Source organism: Eptatretus burgeri, chromosome 13 (assembly GCF_056783735.1).
Source record: "Eptatretus burgeri isolate ZD-2024b chromosome 13, Ebu_testis_v1, whole genome shotgun sequence".
NCBI classification, from domain to species: Eukaryota; Metazoa; Chordata; class Myxini; order Myxiniformes; family Myxinidae; genus Eptatretus; species Eptatretus burgeri.
In genome coordinates, this window is record NC_140973.1 from 59,142,652 (window position 1) to 59,170,343 (window position 27,692).

At 42.5% G+C, this 27,692-nt stretch overlaps 1 protein-coding gene across 11 annotated transcripts in view; it reads left to right on the top strand.

The window, feature by feature from the left end:
• Window positions 1-27,326, top strand: part of ARAP1 (ArfGAP with RhoGAP domain, ankyrin repeat and PH domain 1) — a 187,933-nt gene extending 160,607 nt beyond the window's left edge. For 10 of the 11 annotated variants that reach the window (XM_085852623.1, XM_085852625.1, XM_085852620.1 and 7 more), the window contains 13 exons: window positions 66-278; window positions 719-824; window positions 1,071-1,218; window positions 1,463-1,543; window positions 14,978-15,052; window positions 16,878-16,995; window positions 18,419-18,547; window positions 19,044-19,186; window positions 19,433-19,515; window positions 19,910-19,945; window positions 21,006-21,069; window positions 21,315-21,455; window positions 26,305-27,326. In XM_085852623.1, the coding sequence (XP_085708749.1) occupies window positions 66-278; window positions 719-824; window positions 1,071-1,218; window positions 1,463-1,543; window positions 14,978-15,052; window positions 16,878-16,995; window positions 18,419-18,547; window positions 19,044-19,186; window positions 19,433-19,515; window positions 19,910-19,945; window positions 21,006-21,069; window positions 21,315-21,455; window positions 26,305-26,316 (1,349 nt within the window). In that variant the 3' untranslated portion in view covers window positions 26,317-27,326. The remainder of the gene's footprint in view (window positions 1-65; window positions 279-718; window positions 825-1,070; window positions 1,219-1,462; window positions 1,544-14,977; window positions 15,053-16,877; window positions 16,996-18,418; window positions 18,548-19,043; window positions 19,187-19,432; window positions 19,516-19,909; window positions 19,946-21,005; window positions 21,070-21,314; window positions 21,456-26,304) is intronic. The other variant, XM_085852622.1, reaches the window with a different exon arrangement.
• The last annotated feature ends 366 nt before the right edge of the window (window positions 27,327-27,692 follow it).

The following is a 27,692-nucleotide window of genomic DNA, read 5'->3' on the forward strand; positions in this document are numbered from 1 at the left end:
TTTCCACAGATACAGCTGACCTGTTTAACTTTGTTTGATCTCAACAAATAATTCACCGTGTACAGGCCTGGTATCCGAGGGCATATACCGCAAGGCTGGCGTGAGTTCACGCGTCACAGCGCTGTTGGCTGACTTCTGGGATGACGCACGTGCTGTCAGACTGCGGGACAACGACACTCAAGTGGACGACGTAGCTTCAGCACTCAAACGCTTCCTTCGCGAGCTCGACGGGGGCCTGTTTACGTATTCCAGTCGTGATGCCTGGGCCAAGGTGGCCGGTGAGGTTCAGTCCACCATCTCTCACGAAACATCATAGATCATGCAGAGCAACATCATTCTCGGCCACAAGTGTCATCCTGTATATTTGTGTTTACCGTACACAATTAAAGAGCGTTGCTTGCTGCGGATTCCCGAGATATTCACAGCATTATGTTATTAATTCTAGATGCAAACTTTACACTTTACAAACACAAAACTTTGTATGATGCTTCCTTTGCAATTAGGTAAAACAAGCTGAGACATTTGCATCATAAGCATATTGACACGTTTGACATTTTGAACAAAAGGTAGTCAATATATACGTTTTGCTTGGAATTTTTTTTTCCCCTTTAGCTTTTTCTTTACGTAACTCTTTATTGACCGCAACTCATTTCGATGACAAATCTGGTCGGAAGGGTGCGAAAGTGCAGTTGTCAGTTTTGCCCTTGTATTCGTACAGCCTTGCCCAACGAGGATACAAAAGTGCAGAAGTACCGCTCCCTGCTTGAGTCGCTACCTTTTGTGAATGAGGCGACACTTGCTGCCTTGATTGGGCACCTTTATTTGTGAGTACCTATCACCTGGGCCAGATCCTCTGCAGCATGCTTGGAGAAGCAATAATTTCTTAAGTTTGTGTGTGTCTGTATGTGTGTGTGTCTGTGTGTGTGTGTGTGTGTGTGTGTGTGTGTGTGTGTGTGTGTGTGTGTGTGTGTGTGTGTGTGCGTGTGTGTGTGCGTGTGTGTGTGTGTGTCTGTATGTGTGTGTGTCTGTGTGTGGACTTAAAACACTTGTCTTGTGTTTGTCTTCTGAAGCATCCAGGTGTATTCCAGTTTAAATCAGATGAACGCGTACAACCTCTCTATTGTGTTTACTCCATCACTGTTTCATTCCAACGGTGACAACTCAGATGAGGCAAGGGTTGTTGAAGATCTCATCACTGATTATGTTTCCATCTTCAATGTGAGAATTTTGGGAATTTTGATTTGTGTTTTCTTTTATGAATTTTCACTTTTGTCTGACATGAATTTTGAAATCCTTGTTCGTATGGTTTGCCGAGCTTGAACAAGAAAATGTTTAACTCGTGTTTTGGGTTTGGGTTGTACAGATATGTCAAAACTCGATTGTTTTATTCCTGGTCTCGTCATGATTCCGCCTGTCCTAAAGCACAGTCTGTGTTTTTTTTTTTTCTGGCTCACATTTGCAGGTGAAAGCAGAGCAATTGAGGCTGAGGCAGCAGGAGATGGATTATATTATCCGGTTGCACAATGCCACAGGGATCAACCAGGTCAGAATCAGGTCATATTTCATCTTTATTGTAATATAATGACGAGCAGGGTACCCGTCACTGACGGGTTCATCCGAGTCTCACTTCAAATGACCAAAGTCTCATCTCAAATGAGTGTGTATTGGTAGAAACAGCAAGTCGGTGTAAATAATCAGTGTTCAAATATTGCAGTGGGTGGATCTGGTAACCTTGGCAACCTCGTTCCATTCCACCAGCGAAGATTTACAATCCATTGTTGTTGTACCTCTGAAGTCGTGCTTGGAAGTGAGGGCGATATCGTGAAAGCTCGGCTGGAAAACGATTTTCGGCATGTTTTAGGCCTACTGCTTCACCAAGATCACCAAAGTTCTTTCCATGCCAACTGACCACAAACAAACACCTATTCCTCTCCACATCGCTTCTTCAGTCCCCAACTGCCCCCCCTCCCCCCTCTCTCTCTGTACTCCCTGTAGCTTTGCTTTTGGCAATTTCCATTCAGTATTTCTCACAGCATTTCATTCTCGTTTTCCATTCGCTGATCCATCGATCAGTAGTTTCAATTTTACTTTTCAACTTCAGTTTCCCTTTGGGATATTAGTTTTGATTCGTCATTGCAACTTGTGATGCAAGGCGAATGGTGCACGAGAAAGGTTATCAAAAACTATTTTCGGGGGAATTTTTTCGATTTTTCTAAGGAGTGCAGAGGGATCCAGAGTGGTTTATGGATCTTCAAAGGTCAGAAAGGGGTCTAAAGTATTTTAAGTATCTTTCGGGTCATAAAAGTGTCTTCGTGTTTAAAGGGTCTAAGCTCTTAAATGGGTCTCAATGTCTAAAGGAGTCGAAGGATGAAAGAGCAAAAGTAGTCTGAAATTGTCCAAAAGGTCTTTAAAGTGCAGAAGGTCCATAGGTCTGAAAAGTGTCAAAAGGGTCGAACACGTTCTATATATCTCAAAAGGATCTAAATGGGTATTAAAGGGTCTAAGGGATGTAAATTGTCTAATGGGATCTACAGGCCATACAGGGTGAAGCTGAAGTAAAGAAATTACCTCATGTATGTAAATATATTAACTCTGGAGTGCAGCATGGCAATAATGGGCCAAATGACCTCTTCATCTTCTTCTTCTTCTTCTTCTTTCGGCTGCTCCCGTAAGGGGTCACCACAGCGGATCAACAGTCTCCATTTCGCTCTATCCTCCACATCTTCCATTGACACTCCAACCACCCGCATGTCCGCCCTCACCGCATCCATGAACCTCTTCTTTGGCCTTCCTCTTCTCCTCCTGCCTGGCGGCTCCATCCTCAACATCCTTCTCCCAATATACTCCGCTTCCCTCCTGTGCACATGTCCAAACCATCTCAATCTCGTCTCTCTCACTTTGTCTCCAAACCGTCCTTCCTGCGCAGTCCCTTGATCATAAGGAATGAGTATATATACTCATTCCTTATCCTATCCATCCTCGTCACTCCCAACAAGAATCGCAGCATCTTTAACTCTGCCACCTCCAGCTCCGCTTCCTGTCTTTGTCAGCGCCACCGCCTCCAAACCATACAACATAGCTGGTCTCACTACCGTCTTATATACTTTCCCCTTCACTCTTGCAGCTACCCTTCTGTCACAAATCACTCCTGCAACTCTTCTCCAACCACTCCATCCTGCCTGCACTCTCTTTTTCACTTCTCTCCCACACTCTCCGTTACTTTGGACAGTTGATCCAAGTATTTAAACCCATCCACCTTCCCCACCTCAACTCATTGCAACCGCACCATACCACCACCCTCCCTCTCATTTACGCACATGTACTCCGTCTTACTCCGACTGAGTATCATTCCCCTTCTCTCCAGTGTGTACCTCCACCTCTCGAGGCTTGTCTCAGCCTGCTCCCCACTCTCCCTACAGATCATGATGTCATCCGCGAACATCATATTCCATGGAGACTCCAGTCTGATCTCGTCCGTCAACCTGTCCATCATCATTGCAAACAGGAAAGGGCTCAGAGTCGATCCTTGGTGCAATCCCACTTTTACCTGAAACCGGTCTGTCATTCCTACCGCACACCTCACCGCTGTCACACTGTCCTCATACATATCCTGCAACATCCTCACATACTTCTCCACCACTCCCGACTTCCTCATACAATGCCACAACTCATCTTTCGGCACCCCATTGAAAGCTTTCTCTAAATCCACAAACACACAATGTAACTTCTTCTGGCCTTCCCTATACTTCTCCATCAACATTCTCAAAGCAAACATCGCATCAGTGGTGCTCTTTCCTGGCATAAACCCATATTGCTGCTCACAAATCATCACCTCTCCTCTCAACCGAGCTTCCACTACTCTTTCCCACAACTTCATGGTGTGGCTTAACAACTTTATCCCTCTGTAATTTCCACAGCTCTGCACATCACCCTTGTTCTTGAAAATCGGAACCAGTTCACTTGATCTCCACTCCTCCGGCATCCTCTCACTTTCCAATATTTTATTAAACAATTTGGTTACAAACCTCACTGCCATCTCTCCCAAACACTTCCGTGCCTCCACTGGTATACCATCTGGGCCAACCGCCTTTCCACTCTTCATCCTCTTCATAGCAGTCCTCACTTCATCCTTCCTGATCCACCCCACTTCCTGATTCACTATCTCCACCTCTTCCAACCTTCTCTCTCATTTTCTTTATTCATCAGCTCCTCAAAGTACTCCATCTACCTTCTCAACACACTCTCCTCGCTCGTCAGCACATTCCCATTTGTGTCCTTTATCACCCGAACCTGCATCACATCCTTCCCAGCTCGGTCCCTCTGTCTTGCCAATCGGTAAAAATACTTTTCCCCTTCTTTTGTATCCAACTTCTCATACAGCTCGTCATATGCCTTTTCCTCAGCCTTTACCACCTCTCTCTTTACCTTGTGCCGCCACTCCTTGTACTCCTGCCGACTTTCTTCATCTCTGGCTATCCCACTTCTTTTTCGCCAACCCCTTCTTCCTTATACTTTCCTGTACTTCCTCGTTCTACCATCGTCTCCTTATCTTCTTTCCTCTGTCCAGATGTCACACCAAGTACCTTCCCAGCTATCTCCGTCACCACTTTTGCTGTCGTTGCCCAATCATCCCACCCATCTTTACCACCATCCAACGCCTGTCTCACCTCCTCCCTAAATTTCACGCAACAGTCTTCCTCCTTCAGCTTCCACCATCTGGTCCTTGGTTCAGCCCTCACTCTCTTCCTCAACCTCACCTCTAAAGTCATCCTACAGACCACCACCTGATGCTGTCGAGCTGCATTCTCCCCTGCCACCACCTTGCAGTGTCTAATCTCTTTCAGGTTGCATCTACTGCTTAAGATGTAATCCACCTGTGTGCACTTTCCTCCACTCTTGTATGTCACCCTGTGTTCCTCCTTCTTCTTGAAATACGTATTTACCACTGCCATTTCCATTCTTTTTGCAAACTCTACCACCATTTGACCTTCCACATTTCTCTTGTTGAGACCGTACCTACCCATCACCTCCTCATCCTCTTTATTCCCTTCCCCAACATGCCCATTGAAATCTGCTCCAATTACCACTCTTTCATCCTTGGATACACTCTCCACCACTTCATCTAACTCACTCCAAAATCTTCTTTATACTCCATCTCACACCCCATATGTGGGGCATATGCACTGATGACATTCATCATCACCCCTTCAATTTCCAACTTCACACTCATCACTCGGTCAGACACTCTCCTCACCTCCAATACCCTCTTGACATAATCTTCCTTCAGGATTACCCCGACACCATTTCTCCTCCCATCCACACCATGGTAGAACAGTTTGAAACCACCTCCAATGGTCCGAGCCTTACTCCCCATGCACTTGGTCTCTTGTACACACAGTATGTCCACCTTTCTTCTCTCCATCATATCAGCCAACTCTTGCCCTTTGCCAGTCATAGTCCTAACATTCAGAGTTCCAACTCTCACCTGCACACTTCTACCCTTCCCCCTCTCCCACTGCCTCCGGACCCGCCTTCCCCGTCTCCTTCTCCTCCTTTGCCCAGCAGTAGCACAATTTCCACCGGTACCGGTGGCGGTCGTTGGTAACCCGGGCCTGGACCAATCTGGAAATCCGTTTTATTGTCCGCATAATGATTTGGCATAGGTTTTTACGCTGGATGCCCTTCCTGACGCAACCCTGGTCGCCTCATACGACACACAAGGATATGGTACACCCATTCAAACCGGGGCAAATGACCTCTTCATGACTGTTTAAAATGCCTATTTCGGTGAATCGTGGTTAAAAATCTGATCATAGAAAGTTTCATCACGAATTAACTTTGGGAGCTCAAAGCAGTAAGATCACAATAAAGAATACATTTCACTTTTATATTTGAGATCGACAACCAATTTTCCTGCTGCAGCCTCTTCTTCCTCTTATCAGGGAGGTGGCATCATTTTTTTCTTCCATGAACCAGTTTGCAGTGAGATCGATTGGTAAAGCCATGGCTAATAAATAAGTGCTCAATCAGAACCTCATTCAAGGTTATGGGCAAACTCACCCAGAAACATCCAAAATGTCCTTTCATGACTTGTTATCCCGCCTCCCGGAGGGAGGGAGCGGGATATTGTAATCGTCCGATTTGTTGGGTGGTCATGAGAGTACCCTTATTGTCGGGTTTTTTGTGTGTGTGTGTGTGTGTGTGTGTGTGTGCGTGTGCGTGTGCGTGTGCGTGTGCGTGCGTGTGCGCGCGCGCGCGCAACGCGAGGCTCCACAGCACTAACCAGCAAACAGATTTCGATGAAACTTGGCGATAACGTGCCATATGGGCTGGGAGTGTGCACGCTTGAGTTTCGTTGCTGAAGGCCCAGTCACACGTTGCCATTGCTGGCTAAAACGTCAAAGTATCAAAATTTATGTAAAATGCTGGATTACGCTTAACTTTTAATGTTTTTTTTAAAGATTTGGACATATTCATAACGAGTTGGCCATATGCATAACATATTAGTAACAGACACAGAACGTTTCGTTGTCTTATAGATAACTTATACCAACGAATGCTTAGCCTGTTGTCGGCGTTCACAACCTATACCCAACGATAGTCGAACTTACGCATAGCGCTGCATGTATCGCCAACAATCACGTGGCGTAGCCTATGAAAAGCCTGCCGCACAACGATTCAAATCATAACCACCAGAGAAATGGAAGTGTCAACATCGCAGTCACACCTTGGCGATTTTGCCAGCGTATGCCGACCTCTGAAAAATGCGTCTAAAACGCTGGCGCACTCCGAATACGGTTTGGGAAAGTTTGGTATACTTGAATAGAACGCTAAAGTACGCTATCATACATCAAAGTAAGTTGAGTATGTGTTGTAATTTTATACGTGTTAAACATTTTACGACGTACTTGCCGTATGCCTCACACATTCCGTATGCGATGGGAATAGGTTGTACGCACGATATGCGATCGTTGGCACATGTTGACAAAAGTTACTTGTAAGTTATTCATAAGTCGAAACATGTCAATGTAATGGTTTGCGTCAGTGTTCCAGACTCCCTGTTTTTTATTTTTGTTGTTTTTTTTTTTTTTCTTCTTCGGTATGACGGTGATGTTGACACTTTGATTTCTAGTGCATTGATGATTTAATTTGTTGAGCAGCAGCCTATTAATCATATTATATTATAACCGCACGAGAAATCGGTGTCAACATGACCGTCATACCGAAGAAAAAAAAAATAAACCAGGGAGTCTGGAACACTTACGCTAACCATTACCTTGACGTGTTTTGACTTATGAGTAACTTACAAGTAACGTGCGTCGACGTGTGTCAACGATCGCGTAACGTGCCTACAACACGTTACTCATCGGTTAGAAATAAGTTTCGGGTACGCTAAACATTACCTCGATGTGTTTCGACTTATGAGTAACTTACAAGTAACGTGTGTCAACGATCGCGTAACGTGCCAACAACTTATAGCCAGTGTTATGCAGAACATGAGTCATACACTGGCATAAGTCGTAAAATTTCAAGCATGGAAAATTTGAGGACAACCGCAAAGTACAACGATGAAAGCCAGCGTACTACGACGTAAGGCAGTGTGTCATCTATCTTTATGCTCTCAATGTTTCCAAAACTTACCCATAACATATTCGACGTGTGCCAGCGTTTTAGACAAATTTTTCAAAATTTGGCATAAACTGACTAAAACGTCAAGATGTGACTGGGCCTTTAGGGCCCTGTCACACCTTGACGTTTTCACCAGCGTATGGCAACTTATCAAAATGTATGTAAAACGCTGGCGTCCGCTGAACTATTGATGTTTTTTTTCAGTTTTGGGCATATTCATAACGAGTTGGATGTATGCATAACGTATTAGTAACGTACACAACGCTTCGATAACTTAGAGATAACTTATACCAACGAATGCTTAGGTGTTGTCGGCGTTCACAACGTATGCCCAACGATAGTCTAACGTATGCGTAGCGCGTGGTAGCGTATCGCCGACAATCATGTGGCAAAGCCTATTAATAGGCTGCCACTCAACTATTTAAAATCATCGAACGGCAGCGTCCATTTAATCATAACCAAGCCAGACATCGAAGTGTCAACATCATGTCAAGGAAAACTTTGAAGAATGCTGCCAAGAAGTCTCCTGGCCGTGGACACGGACGCAAGGAGGATCCATCATCACCCACACCCTCCCCATCACACTCACCTACTACTACTGACATGGACCCACGACAACTACTCCGACTGACACGCTCACCTACTACTACTACTGATTCTACTGACATGGACATGTACTCACCATGGAGTCTGAAACACTGACGGATTCTTCCTGTAAAGCCCATTTCTATATAACAATTCCCCTAAACCCTGCCAATATGCCATTATATGGTAGTTGTAAGTTAGAAACACATTCAGTAAGTTCTGTGGTCGTCCAGAAGACGTCAATCAAATATGTCTACATATGTCAATATGCGTTGGAGACACGTTACACACAGGTTCAAAGCACATTACTCATAGGTTAGAAATAAGTTTTGGGTATGCGAAACATTACCTGGATGTGTTTCGACTTATGCGATTGTTGACACGTCACTTGTAAGTTATTCATAACATGCCTACAACTTATGGTCAGCAGATGCGGAACGTGAGTCATACACTGGCAGACGTCAAATTTTGAGCATGCTTAAAATTTGTCGACGAGCTCGGCGTACTACGACGTATGCCAGCGTGCTTCAGCGTACTCTTAACGTATACAAAACTTACCCATAATGTATTCGACATACACCAGCGTTTTAGCCAAATTTTTCAAACGTCAGCATACTCTGGCTAAAACGTCAAAGTATGACAGGGCCATAAGCAACCACCCGTTGCTATGCAGCGGCAGAAAAACCTCGTACGGTATTTTCAATACTTGTCCTACAGTTTTGAATGTGGAGAAATGACACTTCAGAATTAAACACTTCGAGATATTTAGAAAATTTTACTCGAGCAAATTTTTGATTTAGGTGTTATTTTTCAAATGGTAGTCCTTCAAAAATCGGGGGTCTATTTACCGTCATTTTTGTTGTTGTTTGTTTGTATTGTTACGGTCTGGGGGTCGGCCGCAAACCGACCGCTCTGACGGAGCCGCAAGTCGAGTCGGCCCGACCGATCGCCCGAAATATAGATCGCCACCCGGATAAGTCCGAGTCGACAGGTCCTTGTACAAGAACCAAAATACGCCAATGGGCAGACCATGTGGGGTCGGGTCGATTGCCAATCTTCAATTTACCTAAATACCCACGTGATCCAACTAACGGGGTATTCCACCCTCGACGGAACTCGTACGGAACAAGCTGCCGAGGCGAGCCTGTCGCGTGCGCGATTCCGAGCGGCTTAATCGCCGAGAACCGTCGGTCCCAATGTCCCCCTTTTACGGCAAACCAACAGTTTTCTAACTCCCAACACACGAAATGCTCAGTCAATGAAACAATCGACGCAACGAGCTGAAAACATTTAACAATTGGGGTATTTCTTAATAATAATGGGAAACTCGGGAAGCACGTAAGAGCAGAACTATACCGACTATACGAAATGCAATGCAAACACTTACAGCACACAAAGCACTTAACAACAGTTCCTACATATTAGACGGGCCCACGGACACACGTATGCACACACACACACACACACCCAAGAAATGGTGGCTGAGGCTTTTAATAATGGGCTCCAGCTCGGTAGACAGGTGAGCTGAAACCCAGGACCTATCTCGAACCTCTCCACCTCCTGTGGTCTTCATGTTGTTCGGATCTGGGCTCCAGCATGAGCGAGCTGAACCCAATTGCCGTGAGCCGCGATTCTTCCCGAGCTCCAGCAAATCCTCTCCCACGCTTCTCAACACGTGCTGGTGAGACGAGGCGCCGATCCTTCCCGTCGATGCGCCGATTCCCCGAGAAACCACCTCCAAGAGGAACTAAAACAGAGAACAAAGAGCTCTACGAACAAAGAAGAAGAAGAACCACAACCAGCAGCTCGAGCTGAGTCACCGGCTCAACTCTCTTCCAAACAAAGCAGCTCTCCAAAAAGTCTCCACCCGAGCCAAGCCGAAGCCGAAGCTCCCTGAGCCACCAACCCACTCAAACCAAGTAGGACCCAAAGGCCTTCTGAACAACTACTCAGCAGAAGCAAAAAGATTCTGAAAGCCTCAACCCCTACCAAAGCCAAACAGGACCCAATGGCCTGCTGAACGACCACTCTCCATCCAAACAAAGAAAGGATCTCCTCTTCATCCTTCTCCGTCCTTCCCCCGCACCCGGCATGACTCATGCCCTCGTGATCCATCCCTCGCTCAATCACGGGACGGGAGGGCTCTTCTTCCTCTTCGCAGAAGAGGGGGGGGGGTGGCGTCTCCATTGTGTTATGATCGCTTCCGAACCATTAAATTGAATCGTGCAGCGCACTTGATCGATTTCTGGTCATTAAACAATGGAAGGTGAACTATCTCGGGAACATGAACTTCTCGGCATAACTGACTAAAGGAACCTGTATGTTGAGTGCGATCGAATTCGTAACAGTATGTAATGGACAGCTCTGGAGGCCAGAGGAGTCAACCGATTTTGATGAAACTTGACAGGAAGGTTCATACCAGGATCCAGTTCTATGATTTTGAGCACCTTTGTTATGGACACCACCGTTGCCTTGCATTGAAATTTTAATTTGAAATTTTAGAAAAATCCTAAAAAATTAATTTTTTTGGAAAATCAAAAATGGGCTTCCAGGCTTTTATGTGCACTATAATCAACCTCTTTGTCAAAATTTTTCAGCCCGATCCATCAAAAACTGTATGACTAGTATGCAATTATGTCACCTACCGGCTTGTTACTTACGAAATCTAAAGATTTTGTAAGTACATTGATGACTTCCGTTCTCTGTTTGTGTGCTTGTTTGCGTGTGCGTTTGTGTTTTAGTGTGTTTGTTTGTCGGCACGATAACTCGAGAACGGAAGAAGCTGCCAATGTCAAATTGTACCATGTGATCCAGGAGGGTGATGGCTGGCGCTGATTAGATTTTGGTCAAAATCGGTCAAAGGTCAAGGTCACAGTGAGGTCAAACATCCAAAACATTCGATTTTTGATGGTTTGGTACAGAGTCATCGTAGAAACTTCTGGTTTGCGTTGCTACCTTCTCCAGAGAGAGCTTTTATTAGACAAGGTCAGAGGTCAAGTTGATGATTTCGTAAGTACCAGTCTATGACTGCTTGTTTGTTTGTCTGTTTGTTTTTGTCTGTCTGTCTGATAAAGCCGTTTTGCCATAAAGTTGCGAACAAACATTAGCAAATTTAATCCACAGGTGGGCAATGAACCTGAGATGACCGCATTAACTTTTGGGTCCAATTGGATCAAAGGTCAAGGTCACAAAAAGATCAAAATAGTTTTTTGCTCATAACTTTGTCAAAAATGATCTGATTTACTTCATCGGTCAAAATTACAAATTTTCCATTATAAATCAAAAAAGATTATGAATATGCATGTTTGCTATGGAAGACATATCAAGTCCTTTATTGGCTTTCATTTGACACCATGACCTTTGACCTTACGTGGCCTTGAAAGGTCAAAATCATTTTATGGTTATTAACTTTGTCAAAAATGGTTTAATTGACTTCAAACAAAGACTAAAATATTCCTTATTCTATTCCTTTTAATCAACATTCAGGTTAAGGATATATCAAATTTAAATTTGATCCTCAAAATAACTTTATGCCTTAAATGGGCGGGATTTGTTGTGCCTGGCACCACTTGTTTTAATATGTAATGAAAAAGGTTGTCACATAACAGCTCGGGAAACACCCCCAACCTCCTGTAAATGTAAAACTCAATAACATTCGCACAAACACCCACCCCCCACCTCACTCCAAACCCCAGCTGCCACGCGTTGGGGATGTAATTTTTGAATGGCCCCTCAGATAAGACATCGTTAAGAGGTCAGAGATATCGATAATATTGTAAGAAATGAAAGATATCTTACCTGTGATTGAATATTTCTTTTTCTGTGATAGTGCCCAGAAACCATTTGAAAAACAAAAAAGTAGTGGTTGCCAAGGTTACTGGCTCCAGCCACTACAATATCTCATCACTGAATTTTTTCACTGAATTCCTGTTTCTACCAAGAATACACACTCCAAAAAATTGCTCATTTGAAGTGAGGCATCCACAAATAAATTAATCAAACATCTATGATCAAATTATGATAAAAAAAAATTTTTATGGCGATGTTAACTCGGTTCTTTAAAATTATACAATGTATGTATATTTGGTGAAGTAAGTGAGCTGAGATGGTAACCTTTTTTCTACTCATTCTTCTTTCACCCTTGGGACTTATGTCATGAAATGAGCAGTAAAATTACCTTTAAATCAATGTATGGGTTATGTTTGTACGATGTTCGGTTTTGGAACAATTAGCGCATTTGAGAGGTCACGTGACTTCTTCTTCGCCATTCTTACCGATCATGGTAACAGCTTAATTGAGTTATTTTTCACATTTGATACCATATTTGATGATCAGAGGTTACCACCTTACCAATAAAAATTGGCTTTTTATGAAGCATTGTATATATGGATACACCCTTGCGGAGATGGCAACAGGTTAGCAGCTTGGGTATTTATAATTTATGAATTGTGAGTTAATGACTGTTTATAACCCCGATTTAAGTGCACCATGGTAAACAATGTTATCCTATCAAGTTTCGTGTCGATTAACCTTTGGAGCTCAGAGGAGTAGGGTCACAAACAAAGAAGCATTTTGCTTTTATATCGTACGAGATGACCCATGAACCCGTTGGGTTCCTGTTGTGACAGCGGTTGATGAAAAACAAAAAAAGACCAAATTTTAATATTACTTAGTGGTCAAACTTTAACTTGAATAAAATTTGAGCATTTACCTCAGGAGTCATCGTTCGGCCAACGGGTTCCTCGAGGTATACCTCGAGGTATATCGACACATTCTCCATGGTTTGTCCTTTCACTTTATGTATCGTCATCCCAAAACTTCACCGAATCGGAAATCGATTTTTTAATAATTTTTTCGTTGCCCGATTTGAACGCAACTTGACACTGCACACCACAGGTGAATGGTGAGTAAGGTGGCCCTTAAAATTTTGTGTTATCGTGTACCGTTTTGGCTGTATTTCGGGAACATGCATACATACAAGATGAGAGTTTTAGTAATTATATATATAGAGAGATGTAGATTATGATTAAGTTTCTATAATGGAAAATTAAACTGACATGTTTGATGACGAGCATATAAGCCATGTTTATGAGTTGGTGAAGTTCCCCGCTTTTATGATGTGTTATACCAGCTTCCACCAGGTGGCACCATATGATACACAATTACATAAAGAAATTTGGGGTCCTCATCCCACCCTGACTCACAGTGCTGTGAAATTATTTCCACCATCTTTCAACTCATCCCATGCAGCGGTTTAGGCAATTCCTCCATGTGCAGCACATAACTGCGGGTAGCATCATTTCCTGGGAGTGCAGTTGTGCTGCAAATGCAGTGCCCGAAGTAGGTGAGAGCAGGAATTAAAATTTTGACTAGAATGTACGGGGTTTTTTTCTCCAGTCCAGAGTTCATTTTTCCTGGACTATTTTCCAGTGATCAAATCAAACTAAAATTGTCATCATGGTGCAGTGCTCGGGAGGGGGGTGGATTATGCCATTCTTCGAATGGAGATGTAAACCTGCTTGTGTCATTGACCTTTATGTTTTTGCATTAAGCATCTTTTGACAAAAGAAATATATCTCCATCACCCGAATCAAATTTATTATCCCTGCCTTAACTGAAAGGGAGCACTGCATCAATGGACAAGCCACAGCCCTTACAAAATGTCAAATGATGCATGCTTGGGGACTTCACTCGAAACAGACCCCCAGTTGAAAACCAAACAGAAATGAAAGAATAAAGAGATCTGGCCATTGGAAAGTTAATGATGAATATGTGATTAAAGAAAAAGTAAAATATCACCTCTTTTGAAGTTGGATTCTCCACTGTTCACTTAACTCTGGACATGCGACTGCTCTTCTTTCAGCAATAGTTCGAGGCACCATCTCCCTGGACATATCTCAGGAATCAACTCAGTCTGGCACCTTAATTTGTTTCCCAAGCTTGCTTCCTGCAGCATACAAAGCCACCCTCAGGGGGTTTCAGGAGAAAGGGAGAAAGGCAAATCTGAGCTTCAAGCATGTGGTGCTCCACCATCTCATATCACCCCCAACTCCGCTACCCCTCACACCCCCCCCCCCAAAAAAAATCCCTATCTGTGATCATTACTAACAACCCCATTAACATAACCTCACTCAACTATCTTACTTGTTGGTTGCTGTATTTTTTTTCTCTCTCTCTCTCTCTCTCTCTCTCTCTCTCTCTCTCTCTCTCTCTCTCTCTCTCTCTCTCTCTCTCTCTCTCTCTCTCTCTCTCTCTCTCTCTCTCTCTCTCTCTCTCTCTCTCTCTCTCTCTCTCTCTCTCTCTCTCTCTCTCTCTCTCTCTCTCTCTCTCTCTCTCTCTCTCTCTCTCTCTCTCTCTCTCTCTCTCTCTCTCTCTCTCTCTCTCTCCTCCTTTCCTGCTTGTTCATGCCTTTGATACTTTTGTCCAAATGTCGCCCCAACTGCCCCATAGTCAGGACGTTGCCTTTTTACCTGCCGTCACCTTACTCTTCCATCAGTCTTGAACTTGTACAATCATAAAATAAAAACACAGAAAGATAACAAAATTAATAGTTAAGGTAAACAAGGTGTGAAGGTACCCCAAGAATGATAGGCCAAATGGCCTCATCCTGTTTCTCAACTTCATTGTATTTCCTGATGCTTTGTTGGAATAAAATGAGTACAAAATGAGTTTGACACAAAGTTTTCTTTCTTTTTTTGATTCCATGTTATTAACTAAAACGGTTTTCTCAAACTCAAAGCTTCTCCCAACTACTACTCTGCAGCAGGTTCCTGCCGGGGACTTGATTCTCGAAGTTTACCTGCGGAAGAAGGAAAATGACTGCAGCCTTACGTTGAAGGTGTGTTGCTGCATACGGTGTTGTAGAAATCGATGGTAAAGTTTAAAGTTTCTATTTAAAGGCCGTTGTTTCACCAGCATTTTAAAAATGGTGTGCGACTACTTCCTAAAAGGGGAACCCAAACACTCAAACCACCTCGACATGAATCTATCCTTTGATATCCGACAAAATAGAGACGATGTGTCTTTTTCTGATTTACAATTGACAAAGTAAGTAATTTTGTGCTTAAAAGTCGAAATCGACTTCTTCTTCACGATTAGTCATGACGTCACACTCAGAAGTTGACCGCCATATTAATACTGTTTATGGGATACATCGCTGTACGATTCAACTCGAACATCGAATAATTTTCGATTTTCCATAAATATGCTGAGTCAATGCTTCCTTGGTGGTTGTCGTAATACAAACCGAGATGGTTTCATGTTGCATCACCAATGGCCGAAGGACCCCAGGTTTGCCAGAAATTGGACGAGGTTTGTCAGAAATACCTGAGTGGGGATCAGACCTTAAAAATATTCACTTTTGTGCTCAGAACATGTTACAGTGCATGTTATGAAACAACAGAGATGGCTAGATCTTGTGTTTATCCACCACAATTGAGAGAGGATGCCATCCCCATGATCGAGTGTAAGAAACAGCCGTCACTCAAAACTGAAGGACCAACTCTACCCAGCTACCAGCACATGTACACAGGCGATTTGAGTGGTGAATCAAACACCTGTGTTGGCCTGCCGGTGACCAATCTCACCTTGCTCGATGTGCTGGCGAACACCGCTGTCTGCATCTGAAGAGCTTGAAAACCTAGATTCCAGTGTCCCAGATGCCATCGCATCAACTCCGAGATCCAATAAATTACCATCCAAGGAAAATTTTAATTCAGCACTATCAGCATTCAAGAAAAGAGAGAGAATGAGGGTTTGTATATCTGAAATGTCTGTGTCGTTTGGCTGTGTGTGTCCACTCGGGCTGGACATCGACAAGGCACGGCACGACATGGCACGACAAAGCTCCAAAACAGCACTGACACAAACTCAGACACAAATGGCATTCCGGGGAAATATGAAATGGGACTATCCCAAAACATACAGGACACCTGGTCAACCTGCGATGGTGGGACAAAGCATTTGTCGCCCATTTTGTCAGCGGTGTCTGAATGTGCCTGTGTGGTGTTGGCTGCCAGGCAATGACGGGTGTTTCTGCTGGAGTAATATAACTGATTTATCAATTAATATAAAATCCCTTATAAACGGTCAATTGAATGGGAAAAACAAAATCTACCAATCTGTTGGTGAAGATGAAAATGCTGGTCACTTATTCACAAACATTTCCATTGTCACCATCTTCCTCTGAATGGCTTGCATAACGATGCGGCTTCATAATTCCCCCAAAAGCATTTCCATCACTAATTTTGTCTCCAATAGTTTATTCAAAATCTCACTAATCAATTTCAACATACTGATAACCTTCAGAGTTGCTAATCATGGTGGAATCAATATCAGAATCAGAGCTCAAAATAGACCGTTTCTCTATGTAACCCACCATTTGGATCTGAGTGTGACGTCACTGGTGAAAATCAAAAATGGACACTTTAGGACTTTTTTTTTTTCAGCATTTAATGATTGGCAAAAAAAAAATTCAAAATTTCCTTCTCTTCAAATTAGACCATGTTTAATGATATTCATTGGTTTTGAGAAGAAAAAAAAATTTGTGTTTGAGTTCCCCTGCAACAAAACTGCATCAATCAAGAGAAGCAGCGTCTTTCCCTCTTGGTAAGGTCGTACATCATCACTTATGACAGTTTTCAGTGTGAATGCCTTGTGCTCAGGTGTCTGCCCTCATGACGGCTGAGGAGTTGGTGGCGGAGGTTCTCTCCTTAAGGAGCCAGCCAGTGACTGAATGGGAACAATGGGCCGTCTTTGAAGTGTCCTGCAATGGGGAACTCGGTGAGACTTTGTGATCTGCCGAGACGTTTGCCCACGAGCCGACTCTGCCAAACAACCTTTCATGCCGTGACACATAAGCACAGATTCCCATTTGTAGTCATTCTTTCCTCGGCTGCTTTGCAGCAGATTGCATTTCAAATGTTTTTCTATTATTGACCTTGTCATTTATGGTAAAATTAATTCTTCTCTTTCACTGTACTTGGCCTGCAGAAGATGTGTATGGAAGTTCCTGTTTGTGCCTTCAACAAAATTGATGGAAAGCTCCTTATTTCAATCAAATGGTTCCAAATTGAGTCTCCTGTTATTACTTCTGCCACCGAATGTAGAAAAGGGTTATGTTTTCACCCCTGTCTGTCTGTTTGTGTATTTGATTTTATGTTTGTTACTTGCAAAATCGAAGATTTTTCAAGTATATTGGTTCGTCGATTTTGTTATTCTGTCTGTTTGACTGTCAAGCGCCTGCAGATCACGATTTAAAACCAATCTTCACAAAGTTCAACAAGTTGTGGAGGTAGTCTCAACTGAGAAGCCTATTGATTTTGATGTCAAAGGTCATGGTTTGGATAAAAAATGACGATTTTAGAAACGACCTATCGACTTGAAATTTGAAGAGGATTTGCATATTGCATCACTGAATTGGGAAATCAACTGTTTGAGATCAAAGGTCAAACTTCTAAAATCATCAATTTCAATCTGAAAAATAATCAATTTTCATCCAATTGACCTGAGCTTTAATTAAGATTGTCAATTTTAATCTTAATGAAATGGACAATTTGATGTATGTATCTCTGGCAACCTTTGGAAATGGGGAGGTGGGTTTTGCAAGTATTGTGCTCTGCATGACGTCTTGCTCTTGTTTGTCTCTTTGTCTGTCGGTGTACAGGATATCTCAAAAAGTTGTGTATGGATCTGGATGAAACTTTGTGGGCAGGTTGGGTGTGTGACAAGAAAAAACTGATTAGATTTTGGTGAATATCCGGATCCGACTACTAGAATTTATTGAAGTGATTCTTCACCATTGAGAGATATGTGGGTTCAGCCTTATGGCACAATGTCTCAAAAAGTTGTGGACGGATTCCAATGATACTTGGTGGAGAGGTTGGGTGTGTGACCATGACGAATTGATTACATTTTGGGGAAGAATTATTTCTTCATTTTGGTGAAAGATGTGAGAATTATTTCATTTTTTTTTAAAAATGATTCTTCACGATTGAGATATCAGGTTGAAAACATACAACATGATATTTCAAAAATGTATTGGGTCGGATATGTTCCACTGGATTAGGCATTGCGTGGTGGAGGTATGTTCTCCACCGAGTGCTCTTCTCGGTTGCAATGTATTCTGTAAATCTGTAACCATGCTAATTACGAACGATGATAACTTTTGTCCTCCTGACCTGTCCCTCTTCTCCTGGGATGGCAGAGAGGCTGCTGCACTACCGTGAGCGAGTGTTGGATGCAGTGCTCCAGTGGCATTCCACCATCGATTACCAGTCCAACTACCTCATTGTGCAACACCACGCTGCACAGTCTTACTTGCAGAACTCCTTGAGTAAGATTCAAAACCTATCAGCATCGTAGCACAGTGTCAGTTTGTGTGCCTTACCCACTGTATAAACAGTTCAAACACACTGTTCAAGCTGAAATTGAATTATATGTCTCTGGCTTTGGCCCAATGATGCACAACTCACTCAGATGATAAGAGGTGTCGGTCTCAAGGGTGGTCCTTCACCCTGTGGTGAATGCAGAGATTACAGAGAACCTCGAGGCAGAGATTCCAATTACAATTCACCAGTAATTGTACTTTGTAGTTTTTATTTAGGAATCCGGAGCTTGTGGTTCATGACATTTACTCACTGTTATTTCCTATTTCTGATTGTTCGGCCTCAACCACCCTTTGTGCTTACAAGATTGCAATATGTTATGGATTCTTACCAAATCCAGGATAAAACGTTTATTTTCCAACGGTTGTGTTTGTTTTGATAACTTGCCAAACGAAAACTCTAGTTTGATCACATTGCTCGAATTGTTTGCGTTTCAAACAACAGCACAGACGTTAGAAAACCAGCACGGCCTGCTGAAGTACCGTGAGGAATCGGGGAAGCTCAGCGAGTTGCTGTCTGTTACCCGCTTCCAGGAGAAGTACTTTATACTTTGCAGCGGAAAGCTCCTTTTGCACAAGGACACTAAGGTAATCGGAATTCTCACTTGGTCCTGAGTCCTACGCATGTTGCATGTTGTGAGGGCTCGGTGTTTGTCGGCATTCAGCCTTCCTGCTGCAGTTAAACAGGACTCGACATCATGCTCACAATAATTCTTCCCAGGAAAAGATCCTTCCTCGGGTGATGAAAACACAAAGTAAACATTTTCTTTTGTATTTTCTTGACAATGAAAGTTATCTCTCTGCTCTTCTCTTACCAATCGATTCATTCCAAAGTCTAATCGAGTTGAGAAAGAATGGAGTATCAACAAGGTTCGGGTTTACCTCGGCGTAAAGAAGCGGGTCAAGCCGCCCACGATGTAAGTTTTGCATACTTGTTTTTCTGCTCTTCGAATACCTTCTATTATTTACTTTGGCTGAGACAGGTGACAAATTGATTACCCAACATACTGTATGTGCAAGTGTTGTGGCTGCTCTCACCTTCTGGTTTAAATGGAAAAGGCCACAAAAAGGATGGTTTTTCCTTTATAGGCAGAAAGGGGAGATACTTTGCCAAGACAATAAAGACAAAACAAACGACTGCCTTTCAAAATCATTTTGATTTTCATAATAAGATGTGACGAGTCAGGTACTTTAGAGGGGAGGGTGGGTGGGATGGAGGATATAGTTCTGAATTTGCATATTTGTTTCTCCTTTTGGCACAAATGCAAATGACCCAATGACTCATAAATGATGTTCTCTGCCTTTGTACAGCTTTGGATTCACGATGATACAAGGCAAGCATCAGTGGTACGTAGTCGTTACGGTACACCGTTGATTCACGAAGTTTTCCACGTTCTGAACCTGTAAACAGTGAATAACAACACAGAAGCAACGTTAGCAAATTTGATCGCATAAAAGTATATCCCAGGATATCAGGCGACTTGTGTCTCCGGCAGCACCCAGCGTGATCCGTTTCCTTTTTCACCAAATCCTCCTCCATAAAGTTGTGAATGGAGGAGGAATGTTTTCAGACCGATTGATAGACGATTCTCTCACAAGCAGTCACGATACTTGTGCTGATGCAAACTCACCCTCATCTGCCTGCGTTTTGAGGATTATTGTACAGTATCACACTCGGTGGTGTAATGGTTAGAGTGTCTGCTCTGAATCTGGGAGGCTGGTGGTTCAAACCCTGGCGGAGTCATACCAAACACTTTTAAAATGTTACCTGCTGCTTCCTTACTTAACCCTCAGCATTTAAAATAGATAGATCATGGATAAACAACCATCGGTTGGCAATCTGAGAGGTTTTATTGGCCTAATGGCCTCCTCCTGCGCTGAAGTTCCTTGACAGGGGAACTTGTATTGTTTGTGTTGTTTATTTTAGGGAGTCTTGAATTGACTTTTTGTTCATTCACTTTGGATTGTCAACAGCTCTGTCATGTTAAGAAAACCTTCCATCAAACCCTAAATGCAATGATTCTCAAAGCTCACCTTCGCTCCGCCACGTGGGTCCATCCGCGGAACCTGAACTTGCCTTTCACTTACAAACTGCCAACTTTGTCATTGCGTGTTCTTTTGTCCATCATAAACATCATGCTGAAATCCTGATGCGTTTACATATATTGGGTCAATCCATGTTTCTGTATATGCATACATATAAAATTTCCTCTTCCATGTCTATGTCCGACGGTCAATCAAGTTTGTTCCATCACACTGTTTTTGTAAAAGTATCCCTGCACCAAAGGTGTGTGCTGTTTTTTTGTTATCACCATTGCTTCATTCTGTTTTTCCTTCATAAATTATTAGTTCCTCTCCTGTGAACCACCTGCTCCTCCTCCCCTTTGTCTCCAACCCAATTCACCAGGTATTTTTGCTGTAAAGACGAGCAGGAAGTCCTGGAATGGTACTCGGGCATCCTGTACCGACAGGTGACTTAATATTCACACAAATCACACAGACGTCGATTCCTGGAAGGAAGAAGAATTATATATTAATGGACAGTTGTCGATTACATATCCCCCCCCTTTCCCCACCCCAGAATCCCCTTCACTCAACATGCATACATACATACATACATACATACATACATACTTACATGGAAATAGATGCTGGGCAACAATATGCTGAGATACTCATGACTAAATATACGACTCATCCTCTGCACCTTCCACAGCACAATGGTGACCTTTGGCCACCCAAGCGACCTTTACCATGCGAGGTGGAACACGTGCCCCAGAATATTGGCGGTCGGGCCCTGATCCCACTGCGTGGAGATGTGCGGACATTAAGGAACATGATGTCACAGCAGACCAAGGTGGCAATAAGCTCAGTTGTTGACCATATTTTGATTTTATAAAAGGTTTTGACAGATTAAACGCTGATCATGAAGATTTCTCCATAACAATGACATAAATGCATCCTGGAGAGAACAATGATGTTTTGTTGATATAAATAATATGAAGGAGTCCATTACCGTTTATATTAAAGTTTTAGATTTTTACCTGGAGGTTTGCAGCACTGAAATTGAATAATATATCGTCACATTATTTTACTTAAATGCTTCTTCTGTGAGAATATAAACTAAGGTATAAACGCAAGTAATGTCATAATTTTATTGATGTGTAATAATAAAAACCCCTCTTACCGTTTCTCGTCGATAAGATCACGATGACATTCATGATGAGGGCTGTGAATTCCAAATTCCAACTTCTTTAAACAGATCTTGAATAAATATTTCATTTACTTGTGCAATTTTACAATCGTACCTTTTGGTGTTAATGGTCTTGTATTGCCCCCTTCTCCTCCATGTGGAACCACCTTCCTTGGTTTGTTTAATGCACATTTTCCGTCTCGGGGTTCAGGTCTGCAGTAATTATGGGTGTTCAGAAAAGTTGTTGAACCAAGATCTTCACAATATTCCAAAGAAATGTGTGGTTTTTTTTTTCTTCATTTTTTTTTTTAAGTTTTATTTTATTATGTTGTTTTTACGTACCGTATTGTATGACTCATGGGGTCGTATGTTAATTCAATGCAGGCCAAAGACATGAGACGTCTGTGTACTTTTACAGGAATGTTTTTGTGTAAGATCTAAATAAATGGAAGTGTGAGTGGTAGGATTAAATAGCGAAGTACTGACTGAGGCAGGAGGGCGAAATTTGCACAAAACTTGCAAAGGAAAGAATGAACAGGAAAAGGGAGAAAAGAGGGGAGGAAACCAAGTAACCTTTGGACAAGAAGTTTATCGACTTTTGAATGACAACAAAAACGTAAGAGCATTGTGTGAGGTGGGGTAGGTCTAAAACATTGCGGGTGAGGTTGGGGATAACATGAGACAGCAGTGTACCCCACTGCCGGAAACCCTGGTTTGAAGAGTGCAGCATCCGGAAGGCAATTCCACAAAAGAGAAGAAAAAGGAACAAGAAGAGTTGAGGTGTGTGATAAGCTTGGATTTTGGAAATTCAACCAGGAAGGGGTTAATAAAAACTCCATACATCCTGGAGTTGCTGGGGAAGGTCGGAGAACAAAGAGCAGAGAGAGCTTGACTGGAGGAGAGGCGGTTAAAAATATGGTGGCCACCGACCTGCATGCGATGCGTCAGCAACAGGCTTGATGAGCCGGCCTCATTATTGGAGATTTCAATAATTTTGAGAGCTGTGGATTCCACAGACTCCAGGAGCAACAGAAATGATGCTGGAGTGCCAACCCATTCAGGAGAGCGGTACTGCATTGAGTTATGGACAAAGGCCTTGTTGGCTGTGAGTTGGTCTTGATCTTTCAAGAAATTATGGAGGATGCCCAGTTTGAAGCTGGCTAGTTTCCCATTAAAGATCATGGCTGAAAGTGAGGCTTCGAACTTGACGCGGAAATAGATAGGTGGGATCGTTTTTCGAATCGGACAAAATACCACTGTGACCTTCACCAGGAATGAAAGATTTTTTTTCACATCGACAGGTTCGGCTTACATCTCCCATCGTGGAGAATGGTCTTTAACCCTCACGAATGACCAAAATGGTGTTTGAATTCACACTGCTTTTAGAATCTACTCTCATTGCTTTCAAGTCAACCAGTTGCAATCCCCAAGGATCGTTCAATTAATAAACTGAATTTTGTGGTTGTTCCGGGTGCACGCGAAGGCAAAAGGCAGGAAAATGTTTCCGACAAATAATGGTTTATCATAACAATATGAAAGGGAAGACGAGATGCTCATAATAAATAAATTGAACAGACCAGGAACTCATTTGTACTTTGAGTAGGGAAGCACACGCACTTTAATTACTTGACAAAATCATAGATTTTGACAATTATGTTGGTTTGTTTTGTTACTTACGAAATCTAAATATTTCGTTTCTGTTTGTGTGTTTGTTTGTGTGTTTTGTTACTTACGAAATTTAAAGATTTCGTAAGTATATTGATCAGTTCCATTTCCGTTTGTGTGTTTGCTTGTTTGTCAGCACGATAACTCGAGAACAGAAGAAGCTGCCAATGTCAAATTACACCACGTGATTCAGGACGGTGATGGCTCGTGCTGATTAGATTTTGGTCAAAATCGGTCAAAGGTCAAGGTCACAGTGAGGTGAAACATTCGATTTTTGATGGTTTGGTACAGAATCATCGTAGAAACTTCTGGTTTGCGTCGCTACCTTCTCGAGAGACAGCTTTTATTAGACAAGGTCAGAGGTCAAGTTGACGATTTCATAAGTACCAGTCTATGACTGCTTGTTTGTTTGTGTGTACATCTTGCTCTGCAGGTCGAATTTCGAGTCAGAATGTCATGGAACTTCACCAATAGACTTATTGGCCACCAGAATAGAACCCTATAACTTTTGGCATGTCAAGGTCAAAGGTCAAGGTCAGGAAAAATTCCTGAAAATCGCGAAAATCTGTATCTTTTAGCATGGGCCGATTTTCAAAAATTCATGTCTCCGCCAAATCTTAACGGATTCCTTTCAAATTTGAAACACGAACATCGGAGGGGAATATCTTTGACTGGATTAAAAATTGGTCACTTCCGTTATGGATTACGGAGGTGACAGGTATTTTAGTTTAACATGATAAGTGCTATCTATGGTTTTTCATGGTAGTCATGATCACTTATGAATCATAATGCCACCAAATATTCAGAAAAATTACCATTCACAGTGAATAATTTAACGAAATTTAAAACGAATCTCCTCGGCCTCTAATATTACACAATCCTCTCATCGCATATCTGAACCCTGAGGTTCAGATCTCGAGGATTCAGATCTATTCCCTCATATTACAATTCTAGAAAAAAACCTACGAGTAGGCGTCGCGTAATACGCACGCAATGCACACGTGAAGTCAGCAATATAAGCCGCACCGGACCTGCTGTTTTTTTTTCTCTCAATAACTCTGCAAAATCTTATCAGATTCTTTTGAAACTTAAAACATAGATGTATAGTGATTAGTGTGTAATTATACGCATGTTGATGGGTTTACACTGCGTATTGCGCACACTACGTACATATATTAATACATAAGCGATGAATTTCATCAAGTCCTGGCCCAATAGGCCATTTTTTAATTTTTTTTCTTTGTTATTTTATTTTTATACCAAATCGAGACTCATGTAAGAGCTAATACGCAGAAACATACAAGGCACGACGCCAGGGGGAAAGCACAAAATAATGGGGAACAAAGACAATGGGATATCTGTGGAAGGGAGAGGGATGGGGTGCAGAATAATATACAAGAAAATAACTATAAAGCCTATCCCCAACGAACAAAACAATGGGGTAGTCAGGGAGTCGGGCAGGCACAATCTGGTTTTTGGGCATACTACCATGGAGTGGTCATTCAGGAAGATATGGCACAGGGTCAGAGGTGAGTGGATGGTGATAAAGATGGATGGCAGTTAGGAGGCCAGGAGACAAGAAGAGGCAGCTCTTCTGCCCTGTCATGCTGACAGGGATTGTGGACTCTTGGTTCTCCTGTACGAACCAGCAGTTGGTCTCCAATCTGCCACATGAATGCACGTAACCAGCTTTTTGAGCCCTAAGGACCACCTTTCTTGCAAGTGTTGGGTGGCCAATGAGTAGGACCAATTGCCTATGGGGGGCACTGCCTTTTTGGCCATCCTGCCCTTCTCCAGAGCTCCACAGCTCCACAGCTCACTTTTTCATCCTGGCTTATAGTCCCAAATAAAACAGCTCATGATAATGTCCATTGTAAATGCCAGGTACCACAGGTTCCCACCCCTGCCTTACCTGTACAGGAGGTTTCCACTACGTATCTTTCCCCTATTCTGCTCGATAAAGGATGGCACTGCCCCCTCAGTGCACATATGATGTATGGCTGATCTCTGACAGATCCCCAATGTAGTAGTAAATCCACATGACTCAAGCATATGGTCCATACTATTCTTAGCACAATCTATCTATGGACCCCCCTCTCTTTCCACATAACAATATGTTCCATTTGTCAAACCAACATATAACCAATTGCAGATTAACAGTATGATGCAACTTCTGTATGTCTGTCAAGGAAATAAGGTACAGTTCAACAAAAGCAAAGGTTTTCCAGAACATCAAAGAGGTCATTTATTTAGATGAGCGAGTCGAGTCCCAAGATACTGCCCGAGGTGCACTCGAGCCTCCATTGAGAGAGCAGAGGATTCCGTTAAGAACCACACGTTGACTGTGCGAATGGAGGAAGTTGGAAAGCCAGGTATGAAGGTGGCCTTGTATTTCACAGGCAGAGATATTGGCAAGCAAAAGCAGGATGCCAGACTGTGTGAAATACTCGAGAAATGTCCAGGGAGAGATGGTCCTGACCTCTTCATTGATATTTTGGGGCTCATTGTTAAGGGAGAAGCAACATGTCCATATTTTGAGTGACCGGAACAGACTCCAAACTGGTGCTGCAAGATCAGGATATATGGACATTCGACAATGAATAAAGACATATGCTAATTAGCATTTGAACCTGTGTTCCCTCCATCATGAGGAGAGATTTAGATTGGAACATGAACAGGCCAACATTGCAGTTAATACCAAACATGTTCTATTTACTGAAATCTTCGTATATATTCCTTGCCCTACGATCTATCTTCGCGTGTCCATCATTAATTGTTAAATGCTTTGATTTCATGAATGATTGCTTTCTGATTATTTCATAATGTTCCTTTGCTCTGCACCTGACAGGATGAAACGTGATTTCATGAAGAACCAAGTGAAGACTTCCTCTCAAGTGTTTTCCTTTCTGAATGAAGAACGAACTGAAGATGACAAACTCCTGGTAGAACTTGATCTGGCCTTTGTAAATGTTTCTTCGATTATTTCAAAGCATGAACCTTGACTGTAGGCCAAGAGGTGGAGTAACCGAGAGTAAATGCTCGGGGTGTGGTTATTATCGATAACTTCCTGCCTCCGATAACCTCCGACCGACAAACGGTGGAGATTCAAGCATGCACCAGTTGTGGAGCTATGAAGAGGCAACCAGGATTCCATAACACCAGTGATGGGAACCTTTGGATTCGTAAGCTTGAGCACTTTGTATAAGATGTTGTCGTCAAACGGCAGAGCTGATGAGGCAAAGTTACTCGGAACTTCCACGAGACCATAAGATTTGCCTTTTCCTTCATATTAATTGAGCGATGTGGTGTCAAAGATCAATTTGTTCCTGGTTCAGTATCACCACGCTGTGGTGTACTTTGTATTCCTTTAGGATGAGCTGCAATAACCTTCTTCCAAAGCGAACATTCCCATCTTTTTCCTTCTGTAAATACTTTTTTTAACGTTAATGTATTAGAATGTACGATATGCACACCACATGCAAATCTATACTTATTGTCCTTTTGTTATTAAAAAAAACAATTACATATTTATAAGGAAGTATTTTGACATGTGTCAACCGGAAATCGATTCAAAGGCATGGTTCAATCCTTGAAGATGCATTATCAATATCTTCGACACATTCTTCGGCCCAATTTGCAATTCCAAAAATAATCTGGACTCGAATGCGCTTCAGTCTCCCATATTTCTTGTTCCTGTTCCACCAACAATATTATGGGTTCCGAAACAGGTAAATCTCCCGGTTATTTCACTCCTGGCACAAATTTTGAACACCTTCTCATGGCTGTTACGAGTTGTGTTTATGGAATTATGGGAAATGACATTAATAAAACTTATGAATGTCTCACGGCATTCAGGACAGACCCAAATGACGAGACGGTTGAAAATATGAGTATTTTTTTGAATAAAAAAGCCTAAGATTTTTTTAAAAATAGAAACATTAAAACAATTTGGGAGGCACACCCTGGCCCCATGATCAAAGTCCACAGTTCAACGAGACTGTCCCATGCACATGCACATGCACATCAGCTTCAAGGTTGAAGTACATGGTCAATCAAACACAAACATCCCAATCCCAAAGGACCAGAATGTATTACTCTGCAGTTGAACCACTCTTCAATAGAAGTAGGTCCCCATCACACCCCTTTATGAGGAAGGCCCTTTTTTATATAAATAAGGTGATAAAAAAAATCAAAAACATTTAAACAAACTTTGAGATGTGTACTTTAACCCGACAG